At 45.2% G+C, this 10,935-nt stretch overlaps 2 protein-coding genes across 4 annotated transcripts; one reads left to right on the top strand and one right to left on the bottom strand.

The window, feature by feature from the left end:
- The first annotated feature begins 24 nt into the window (after positions 1-24).
- glmna (glomulin, FKBP associated protein a) lies at positions 25-5,475 on the top strand. 3 transcript variants are annotated; one of them, XM_068737573.1, is made up of 19 exons: positions 25-105; positions 407-490; positions 601-726; positions 822-935; positions 1,055-1,163; positions 1,256-1,529; positions 1,620-1,719; positions 1,841-2,022; positions 2,243-2,296; positions 2,759-2,789; positions 2,976-3,065; positions 3,168-3,209; positions 3,383-3,456; positions 3,549-3,633; positions 3,753-3,862; positions 4,496-4,559; positions 4,679-4,814; positions 4,933-5,003; positions 5,095-5,475. In XM_068737573.1, exons 2-19 carry the CDS (start codon positions 452-454, stop codon positions 5,182-5,184), a joined length of 1,791 nt encoding a protein of 596 aa, XP_068593674.1. In that variant the 5' UTR covers positions 25-105; positions 407-451; the 3' UTR covers positions 5,185-5,475. The 3 variants fall into 3 exon arrangements, with proteins under 3 accessions (XP_068593674.1, XP_068593671.1, XP_068593672.1); XM_068737570.1 differs by having other exon boundaries at positions 4,930-5,003; XM_068737571.1 differs by having other exon boundaries at positions 31-105; positions 416-490; positions 4,930-5,003.
- Positions 5,476-5,549: 74 nt separating this feature from the next.
- Positions 5,550-10,881, bottom strand: cdc7 (cell division cycle 7 homolog (S. cerevisiae)). Its single transcript, XM_068737569.1, has 12 exons — positions 10,687-10,881; positions 10,416-10,506; positions 10,138-10,224; positions 9,832-9,967; positions 9,408-9,501; positions 9,061-9,203; positions 8,572-8,890; positions 8,297-8,404; positions 7,803-7,978; positions 7,593-7,675; positions 7,172-7,321; positions 5,550-7,019 (listed from the first exon to the last, which is right to left on the bottom strand). Exons 2-12 carry the CDS (start codon positions 10,504-10,506, stop codon positions 6,571-6,573), a joined length of 1,836 nt encoding a protein of 611 aa, XP_068593670.1. The 5' UTR covers positions 10,687-10,881; the 3' UTR covers positions 5,550-6,570.
- Positions 10,882-10,935: the final 54 nt, after the last annotated feature.

Here is a 10,935-nt window from a genome sequence, read left to right as displayed (position 1 = left end):
TGTGACTCGACGGCAAGCCCAAAGGGACAATCCAGCCGTTAGCAGCGCTCTGAGTTAGCGTGGTATTTTTCCACCGGCTTGTTTTGGGACATGTAGTGAGCTGAGGTGTGTATTTATTTACCTTATTATTATCACCTGTATTCAACAACAGTGTGTACTGTCTGTGACTGTAGTTTGAATAGCTAGCATAGCACAATAACGAGTTGGTTTTCATCTACTAACGGCTAAGCTAATTCAGAAATATAATCAAGTGTTCATTGTACTCCGTTTATAGACTGTCCACACCTTGACTTTAACACAACCAAGATGTACGAACATATAAGTAATGAATTACCTTGAATCTGACCTGATTAATCTAGCAATCTGGTGTGCATTATTTTGACACGTGTCCTGTTTATTTTGGGAGGTCTTTCAGTGTGAAGATAAACCCCAAACCTGACAAACAGCAGAGATGTCTCTGGAGCAGCTCAGTGATGTGGTCCAGAGATGTGTGAGTCTCTTATGAACGACCATTCAATAATCAACTTGCCGCAGTTCAAATGTTTTCTCGCCCTTTTTTTTTTTTTTTTAAATCCCCCCTTTTTGTCCCTCTTCACACAGCAAGCCCTCTCTGATGACAGCTACACCACCGAGGACCATGACGTATTCTCCATATCTGGGCGGACCTGCATTGAGGAGGGAAACAGCGCCCAGGTCCTCAGTATTGTCCTGGATGAAAAGAATCAGGTACTCAACAGCTGACCATCGCTTCACCACGTAGACTGTACGTTGTTTTGCACATTGCACCGCATAAACACGCCTCCATCCCTCTCTTTCTGCAGGACATCGTGAGGTGTATGGGTTGGAATCTGCTGCCTCCCCTGATCCAGGTTCTGCTGAAGAAACGACATGAGAAGCTTTCTCCATGCCTTGCCATTTTCAAGCACCTGCTACAGGTTTCTTCTCTAATGTATAGATATAACATCAGTTATGATCCACTCACCTGATTGTAGATTGTAGAGTCTTGTTTGTTGGGATGAAATTGTTCTTTTAAGGGTGAGTTGTCGTTCTCCAGACCTGCAGACCCAAAGAGCTGCTGATTGGCTTGTTGGAGCAGCTGGAGCAGGACGACCCTGACGCCATAGCAGAGAGCCTCCACCTGCTGTTGAACCCTCTACAGAAAGGTAAACGAACATTTCTCTGAATATGTAGTCCGATATAGTTTCCATCACATGTCGACTCAAGTAGAGCCGATCCGTTTGTGCCTTCCTCTCAGTGCTGCTGTGTCTGGGCGGCCGTAAGGCGTCGTCTTTGGGCATGACCCTGTCGTCCGTGCTGGACCAGATGGCCAAACTGCCCCTGCCTCACACTAAGGAGCAAGAGGAGGATGACGTCTTCTCGCTTTGTCGCTGCTGCACCGATCTGACAGACTTTGTCAAGCCTTTTGTCCACGAGGCCACGCGTCACCTCCACGAGAACACGAAGAAGAAGACGGTGGCCGAGCAGGGCGGGGATAAAGAGGACGAGCTGCGGACGGAACTGCTAAAGTTGTGAGTGAGAAATTGGATATTCACAACTGAAACCCCACGCACCGATGCCACGGTTGACTCTCTTGTGGTTTTTTTTTTAATGTTCTGCAGCTGTATGAAGACTCTGAGTCACCCTCTGCTGGAGTTAGAACTCAGGGATCAGGACACTCTGGCCGTGTCTCCCCTCAGGAATTTTGCCACAGAGATTTTGGTACGGGAAATCCATTCTCCGTAATATTCTGGGAAGCGCTGATGCTGTCCTGTAACTTCAGTTACCCTGTCAGATATGATATTAATAAGTGTGTGTGTGTGTGTGTGTGTGTTTTGTACAGAACACCCTCAGTGCTATCGGAGAGTCCGTCCCCAGCCTTGTGTTCCAGCCTCTGTTGAAGAGAAAACAGGTTCCAGGCTTTCTGGAGGAGGAGGTGCGATATCCTAAAGAGTCTCTGGCAAGCCTGGCTCACCTGGTGTTTGTCCATCACCTGGCCGCAGATACATTCCCCAGTGTTTTCAGGTAAGAGTATCTATTATCATAAAGCACTGGGACACTGGGACAAACTGCACAAGTTTCTTCAAACGTTGCTAGACATTAGCATCGGACGATACTGATGATGATGATTCATACTGTTTGAACACTTGTTTCAATATTATTCAGAATGGAGATGCATCGTTAACTCTCTCTCTCTCTCTCTCTCTCTCTCTCTCTCTCTCTCTCTCTCTCTCTCTGTTTACAGTTCTGTGTTCTGTCTCCGCTGTAATATGGAGCACATTTGCCTCCTCTTGTCCAGGTGAATACACAACAATAGTGTTGTATCTGTTCTGTGCCGTTGGCAGTGTTGACGTCAGTTGGCTTTAATATAACATCAGCCACAGTGGCACATTTGTTAGTTCGGTAGTTCGTCGGTCAAATTGAGCAGCCGCTGACATCAGTAGATGTAGCGTATGTCCCTGATGTTGGATGACATTTATGAAAACTCTATAAACTTTTTAACAATTAAAGCTGACATGACATATTGCCAATTGAAACCTTGTATAATTTATCGGGGAAAAAAAATCAATTAGGGACAAAAGCATTTTTTTCTTAGTTCATGAAAAATCAAATTAAGTCTAAGTAGCCACCGCTCACACACCATCTACTCGCATATATACACACAACTGCCCCACTGAATGAATGCAGAATTGGATTTGCATGTGTTGTGTATTTGAGCTGAACCCCTCACAACTTATGTTAAAGTATATTTTATCGACAGAACGGAGGAGTCCAGGATCCAGAAAGGACTGGTGAGTCAATCTGAAACATTTAATCAAAGATGTACAACATGCTGTCGATTTGTATTGTGGTTTCCAAATTATTTCTCAGGTGATAATGTCACAAGTTTCTTTGAACCTTACAAGACTTTTACCCATGTGTGTGTGTGTGTGTGTGTGTGTGTGTGTGTGTGTGTGTGTGTGTTTACCGTCGCACAGGAGCTGTATGAGAAGAGTCTGGTGCGCTTGGAGAACGGCAGTCTGTCTGCTGATCTGCTGGAGATCAAAACCTTCCTCACCGTCCCTCAGGTGAGCTCAGTGAATCTCACGTAGCTCGGCTGTTGGGATTCTCGCGGTGCGACGCTCTCCCTGATGCCAAGTTATCGATTTCACTGTTTTTTTTGTTTTCAGAACTTGGTGAAGGTCATGACGATGTGTCCACGGCTTGATTTGGTAAGCCTTCACATAAGTAGGTCATATTTGCACTTAAGTAGTCAGCGCAAAAAGTAAACATTAGCTTCTATTTTTGTGTTGAAACGAAGTCACATTTTATTAGCGTCTAATAATCTCGAAATGACAGCTTTCTGAAAATAGATATATTGACATATTTGCTTCTTGGTCAACAGAGAACCAGAGGCCTAAAGGTGTTGCAGCTGAGCATCGATAAGTTTGACACTGAAGCAAAGTACAATTTTTTCCAGTAAGTTCCACCTTTTCCTCCAGACAATGCCTCCGTCCCTCTCTCTCCTCCACCCTCCAGAGTTTTGACTTTTCCTGGCCGTCTTGTCTCAGGTACATGCTGAACACCAGTCATCACTCGGGAGTTGAAGGCTACGTCATCAAAAACATCAAGAATCAGATAGAGATTGCGCTGCAGGTGAGACGCCATGTTAAACTTCATGGGGGTGGGGGGAGGGGGGCTGTTTGCGTTTGATTCATTATGTAAGAGCTTAATGAGTGTCCTTGTACAGTAGCGGTCTGCCTGTCTGTCCTCAGCCAGGTAACAGTAACGTCTGGTTTGAGGGATCTCAACTGCTGCCTCTGCTGCGTAAAGTTCTCAGTCTGCCCGACGGCCCAGAGACCGACCTCCTGCAGTACCTGGACCGGTCAGTGCGCACAGAACAACCGCATCCATCTATTATCCTGTGCTTAAAAAGGTGCAGAGTGTGTTGGATTTGGCGGAAACAAAAATAACTCCAAAACGCAAATAGCCCCTTTGTGTAGCCAGTGTTTGGTTTGTCCGTTCCGGACTGCTGCAGAAACATGGTGGCCTGATCCGTATGTAGGTATAAAACGGAAACACGATTCCTATTTTCAGGGGATTTTAAACCAACTAAAAAAAAACAAACACATTCTTAATATTTTATTCCATTTCTGCCAATAGATCCTCCTAAATGCTGCACACTGTACCTTTTTAATTAATCACCAAAGTGTGAACTAGTGTAGGTTTAATTAGATAAATAAGCTAAAATATTAACAAAATGATCACGTTGTGAAGCATTGCTGTGCTTCATAATGGAGTTGGATGAAAACATGATGAAACTAATAGTTAACTGTTAAACTTTACGGGATAAAAATCACGTAAATTATGGTGAATGACTTTTTCTGCGTTTGACTTAATGAGCCCAACTTCTGGAGCTTTCAAACCGTATTACAGGATCTTATTCAGCAAATGTGAGCGAGTGAACCTCGAGTCAGGACCGTCTCGTTAAAGTACTGCTCGGTGTCGTTTAAAACAGAGTCATGGAGTCTCTGAACCTGCTGCGTTACCTCGTCATCAGAGACAAAGCGACAGAGAACCGGGTGAGTGATCCAGTAAATATCATGGGGGGAAACCTCTTTTCTAGCCAGAAGACACAAAATCAGCCACAGTGAATAACTGCACCCATCAGGAGTTTCTGCTGCTGTTTTTGATCCTGCAGACGGGGATCTGGACAGAACTGTACAAGATAGAAGACACGTTCCTGAAGCCGCTACGCGTCGGCGTGAACATGTCGAGAGCTCACTACGAGAGGGAGCTCCACAACACCGTGCGGACCAAGAGGGGCAAAGTCAAAGGTCAGAACAACACTCAAGTCTATTTCAGTTCCACCTCACACTCACACGCTTCACTACCAAAGCCTGTGAAGAGTCCGTGGACGTTTAAGAAGAATACGTGAATGTGTGTTTTCAGCAGAGGAGTCTGTGCTCTCCGTGTCCGTTGGAAACGAGAAGCTGCCGAACGCGACGTCAGAGTCCCAGATTCAGGTCGGTGGCTCTTCACGTTCACGTGATCATCTTATGATTGTGTATTCGTGCGGCACTGACCCGATTTTTGATTTCTAACGGGTCCATTCAGGCTCTGCACTCAGCCCTGCACACCTTCGACATGATCGAGAGCGTGTTGGTGCGAATAGAGGAACTCACCGAGGTGAAGGAGCATCTGTAGACCGAGCCCCACAACAGCTACTTACCGGAGGTCCTCGACATCTTCTCAGGGCCGAGCGAACAAAACAAAAAAAACAAGCCTTCAACTGTTCTGTTGATGTATTTTGTAAAAAGAAATTGAATCCTGAATCCATTATTTTAAACAAATCATACAGTGTAAGTGTTGTTGTTTTTTTATTTGTTCAAGATGTTTTGTTTACTGGTTAGTTTAAAATGTTTCAGTATCTTATAAAACATCCAAATAATGGCTGCAAAGTTTGTATTGCTTCTGTAATAAAATGTTCAAACTCTTGTACACGTGAGTTAATTAAGGCGCTGTCCTGTTTGTTACACTACAGGTGAGATTTTCTGTGGTTAAAAACAGTAAATTTGTGATTTAAGTTAATTATGGATATTGCAACCGAGGTGCCCGCAGAGCAGTTGAACTTCAAATATTAAATTAAATTCAATCTATGAAGCAATTTATGAAATTCACATGTACCTAATAATAATAATAATAAGGCTATTAGCCAAAAAAAAAAAAAAGCAACAAGTCTCATCAACTGTAGGAGTAATTACAGTGATTATGATCAATAATGGATCATAATTATACTCGGTACTACATGCTCTATTTATGTAAGATGTTACATACTGATAATAGCAGCCTCTTGTTGTTTCCTCCCCTTTATTAAAACATCCAAACGAGAGAGCGGCAGACTTTACATTCACCGTGTTATAAATTATAAATGCTAAAACAGACACTCGTACTCAAATTAAAACTTTGAAATCAAAAGCCCGTTGATACTTTAGAGATAGTCACGTCATACAGCGGTGATATGGTGTTAAGACAGCGTTGACAGGACTCTGTCCAGAACATTAAAAATAAAAAAGGACAAACTTGACCCAGTCAAGGCGCCTCAAGGTTTGTATCTGAGGTATAAAAGTAGAGCGTAAAAATAAAAACACTGACTAATCAGACAATGATCAGCTGTAACCAGCTGATCTATGTCTTCACAGTGGAGATGAGGTACCTTCTATAATAAAACTGTCTGCCAATATAATGCCTCAAGTCAATACTCGTCCTGTCCAGGTTTTAGCTGACGGTGCACATCAGAGCCCTTTAACCTCAAAGTGTAACCTCTATAGCTGCCATGAACTGTTGCCATGAGAACCGGCAACTCAAACTATTTATATTAAAATCTATAAAGCATTTAACGGGTTGATGAGAGAGAAAATTGTGAACTCTATCTCGCCACACCAAAATCAATCAACACACACACACACACACACACACACACACCTCTAGTACTATTAGGTGTAACAGCCCTTTGTCTTTGCATCATCCGGTTTATTAAGACTAGGACGCCGGCAGTCCTGGTTCTGTTGATGTGAGACTCCTGGTCCCGTTTCACAGGTCTTTGAACAGTGGGTGCTGCAGGGCCTGAGCGGCTGTGATCCTGGTGGCAGGGTTCAGGTCCAGCAGCCGGTCCAGCAGGTCGTAGGCCTCATCAGGAACCCTGTCCCAGCCCTGCTCGTCCTCCTTTACCTCGCAGTCCGTCTCTGAGCTCCGCTTAGGGCGAGCGGTCTCTGTGTTCCCCGAGTGTTCCCCGAGGTCCTGCAGCGTAGAAGAAGCACTTTCACCCGCTTCGCCTTTGCGCCGCTTTAATGCTCCTTCGGTGGGACGGTGTGTGGGCGTCTCCTCTTGGATCCGGTGACGACGGGTGACGGCGGAGTCTTCGTCGGCGTCGGGAAGCGGTGTGACCTCATCGTCCGGCGACGGCCTCCGTCTTCTCAGCGTCTCACACAGCGTTCTGAGGTCCTGCCGAGGCAGCACCCGGCTGCACGCCACTGCTTTACCTGAACGGAGATCAGAAAAACGGGTTCATTATCTACACAGAGCCTTCTGTGCATCACAGCGAGGTTGAGTTCAGTTCTCCGACATCGTTACAGTGACTGGATTCATCACAATACAGCAGCGGAGGGGTCAGTTTAAAAATATGAATACACACCGAAGGCCTTGGCAGCCTGGATGGTCTCTCTGGAGCCTCGGATGCTCATGATCTGGGTGAGGGCGATCAGGTCGTCGCTGGCTTTGAAGAACGGGTAGCGGCCACTGAGCAGTGAGAGCAGGATCACGCCAGCCGACCACACGTCTATGGCTGCAGCACAGGAGGAGGAGGAGACAGGAAGGAGGTGCAACATCAGCAACAACTAGAAAAACGCATTTCCTGCATCATTTCAATTGTTTGTTATATATGACAAAGAGTAAAAGGACAACATTTAGAATTTAGGACAGTTTACACTGAAACTATTGGATCATAATATTGTGAATGTTGAATCAGCATTCACACAATTAGAGAGGAGGAAAAACAGCCGTCCTTGCATTTGTGTGATCATCATTGATACTAGTCGTGGGTTTGAGGTACAAACCTGTTCCTTGGTTGGGACACTTTGTGAGGACTTCTGGTGCTCTGAAGCCCGGCGTTCCAGCTCTGGGAGCCACCTGTGGCTTCCTTTATTAATACAAACGACACAAAGCAGAGGTTTGAACACAAGCCAGTGAGAGAATAGAAAAAAAAACATTGAACAAGTTAGGTTCACACTTGTGGTTTCTCCCTCTCTTTTTGTTCCCCTTGTTACCTGGACATGCAGATGTTGCAGACTCGGTCAGTCAGGTAGCAGTTACAGGTGAGGCCCTGCTGGACGGTCCTCTGAGGCCTCTGACTGCTGCTCTGGGTCCTCACAGGCAGCGGGCCCCGGCTGGTGGGAGAGCACCTCCGGCTGGATGGGTCCTCTGCTTTGCTGGGTTTTACCAACTGAATCAAAAAAAAAAAAAAAAAAAAAATACTTCATGACTTAATAACTGAGATATAAACACATAATACATGGCGATGTGTCCTTCCGTGTCGAGGCCACAATCGAGTTTGCAATCTATACGAGCATCGCAAACATCATTCATTCATCTCTTTATTCAATTCAAAGCGTCACACACACACACACACACACACACACACACACACACACACACACACACACACACACACACACACACACACACACACACACACACACACACCAGAGTCATGGTGTCATAGGGTAAACCTTTTATTCTTCCATGAATGAACCTTGCCTACCTCGGTCTTTACGGCAGCTTGTTTGGCGGTGGACGGAGAGCGAGCGCAGCTGTTCAGGTTCCTCTCTCCAAACACGGGACGAGGCACTTTGCGTAGTCCTGCCAAATCCTAGAGAAAAGGAGGAGATAAACACCAACTTTAATATACAGGACAGACAGGACATTCAGACAGTTATACCCAAATAAACTGTAATTACACTCATTTACAATTCAGCTTTCACCGGACAAAGAAAAGCACCAGAAACACCAATAAAAAGGTGAAATGCGATCAGACACCTTGGTGTGCTTTGTGCGAGAGGTGGTAGTGACAGAGCGAGCTTTTTTAACCAGTGCTTTCTGAGAGGCTGAGGAGGAGGAAGAAGAGCAGGAAGGCGGTAAGTTCGTGGACTGCTGTGGAGGCAGAGGCAGTGAGGGTGCGGCTGTGGTGGTGGTGGTTTTGGGAAGGAGTCTTGGTGGCGCTTTGCTCCGCTGTGTGGCGTCTGGTTTCCCCGTGGACCCTCCACCTTTTTGCGACGCCCTCTGCATCACTACCTTCAGCAGCTCGATGCGGGTGTCCGCTGTACCCTGAGCCAGGCCGAAGTCCACCAGCGCGTACCTACACACACACACACACACACACACACACACACACACACACACACATTATTCAAATAAATTAAGAAATACCTCAATAAACACAAACCACATCCGCACCAAAACTACACAAGAGAGGTGAGAATCTCCTTGTTAACTATTAATACAAAAAGGAGGAATGTGACTACTCACATTCTGCTGTTCCTGTTGTAGAGGAAGTTGTTTGGTTTGATGTCTCTGTGAATGATGCCAAACTGGTGGATGCGTCTCAGCGCCGTCAACAGGTGAAAGACGTACAGACGGACTTCTTCAAAGCTCAAGGAGCCAATAATGTCCTGATGAACGCATTTTTGATTGGATCAGAAGTTTTAAAACGACATGTTAGCGAAAAAAACCAATAACCGCATGAAGAAAGCTACTAAATGATTTATGTTTTTTGGGGGGGGGGGGATTTACGTTACAGATCGTGTCGTTGCAGAAATCTGTTACAGCTGGAGGCCACATGCTTGAAAGAAACGAATGTGTGACATCGTACTTACGACAATGGCTTGATGCTCCATATAGGGCATGACGATCACCACGTGGTCCTCCTTCCTGAAGCAATACGTCACGCCTATCACATTCTCTCTGCCTCTGAAAGAGCGAGGGGAAAAGAAGACGGAGGACTAACTTTAAATGCGTTGAATGTGTGACTCCTCTGTGACGATGTCAGACTTCCAACAATCGGATGTAAAACACTGATCAAACATAAATGCACATTCATATAAGCGAACAAATGTCTTGCCAAACCATCAATGCATTGAGGTGAGTAGGTTCAGCTGAATCGCACAACAAGGAGAATAAAAGATCGGACTTAAGAGAGTTTGAATTAGCGGTTCAGTTCTTTAAAAAAAAGGGGGAGTCTGACAGTCTGGGGGTCTTGAATCTCTTTATGAAAACACACAGCAGCGGTGTTGGACTCACCCAGCAACAGTGAGACACTGAAGCTCAGCGGCGATGCGGGTGGGATGGCTGGTTGGGATGAGGTGCTTCAGGGCGAACATCTCTCTCCTCCCGTCCAGCATCTGAGCCTCGCCCAGATACACCGAGCTGAACGTACCTTGTTCACAGACACACGTCATGAACACTTCCAAGTCTCTTTGCTACAATGAATCCAACAAGACGATACGAGGTGCCTACTGTATTCATCTTTAAACGATGATGTCTCTGAAGCATATACTTGCAAACTCCAAAAAAAGGTGTGTATAAAAGTCAGGCAGATGCAAGTACCTTCTCCAATTTTGTCTGTTATGCGGAAAACCTTGGCCAGCTGAGGGACGGCTTTGGAGAGGATCTCGATGTCTATTTCCACATCCCCTGGAACAAAAACAGGAAGTATATAAATATATATGTCATAGTTGCACAACACACTTCTTGAATCCAGTACTTTCTCACTTCAGCAAATAACTATACGTGTTACAGGTTGTTGCGCAACACAAGGTGAAAGACTGACACAACCTTTACATGCGTGTTACTATGTGAAGTCATTAAGATGATTATGTTCTTACTTGAGACTTTGCTTTTCCTGAGACCTCGGTCTGATTTAATGACGCATCCGTCTGTGGCGATGCCTTCAGTGCAGACAGGAAACAGCTCCATCTGAGACAGACGTTAATATAGAGAGTTATGAGGGTGGCAACTTAAGTGAAACATTTTAACTGTAAACGTCATTAACTTATGGAAGTGGTGTCGAGTTGGACATCGTATTGAGAGTCGCATTCACTGCTGTCTGTCCAGCTAACGTCAGAACAAAAAGACCCAAAACAAAGAGAAACTCACCGCTTTAGTTGTTTGCTGTAAAGTGCAGCCGTTTCTTCAAACGACACTTTCATGAACACAGCATACAGTCCTGAGCTAATGTGGCATCGACGAAAACGTATATATGTAAATATAACTCGGGCTGCGGCTAAATATATGAGTTTGTTGAGCTTTTTAGACTTTTCCGCCAACAAACTCCGCGCTAAAAGTGACGTCCCTGAAGTCTCGCGTTACATCCGCAAGTCACGCGAGATCAAAGTCTACAGAAAG

This window comes from Cebidichthys violaceus, unplaced genomic scaffold, assembly GCF_023349555.1.
Source record: "Cebidichthys violaceus isolate CVI_PGR_0920_01 unplaced genomic scaffold, fCebVio1.0.p SCAF_8, whole genome shotgun sequence".
Taxonomy (NCBI): Eukaryota; Metazoa; Chordata; class Actinopteri; order Perciformes; family Stichaeidae; genus Cebidichthys; species Cebidichthys violaceus.
This window is presented reverse-complemented; position numbering and strand designations above follow the sequence as displayed.

What these genes read in the sequence shown, in the direction of transcription:
- glmna (XM_068737570.1), top strand. Translation starts at nt 452, where the DNA reads ATGTCTCTGGAGCAGCTCAGTGATGTGGTCCAGAGATGT. An exon ending in GCAAAGTACAATTTTTTCCA is followed by an intron (nt 3,457 to 3,548) that starts GTAAGTTCCACC and finishes GTCTTGTCTCAG; the next exon opens with GTACATGCTGAACACCAGTC. An exon ending in ACAAAGCGACAGAGAACCGG is followed by an intron (nt 4,560 to 4,678) that starts GTGAGTGATCCA and finishes TTGATCCTGCAG; the next exon opens with ACGGGGATCTGGACAGAACT.
- cdc7 (XM_068737569.1), bottom strand. Translation starts at nt 10,506, where the DNA reads ATGGAGCTGTTTCCTGTCTGCACTGAAGGCATCGCCACAGACGGATGC. An exon ending in CAGTGTCTCACTGTTGCTGG is followed by an intron (nt 9,502 to 9,831) that starts GTGAGTCCAACA and finishes TCGCTCTTTCAG; the next exon opens with AGGCAGAGAGAATGTGATAG. An exon ending in GTGTCCCAACCAAGGAACAG is followed by an intron (nt 7,322 to 7,592) that starts GTTTGTACCTCA and finishes CCTGTGCTGCAG; the next exon opens with CCATAGACGTGTGGTCGGCT.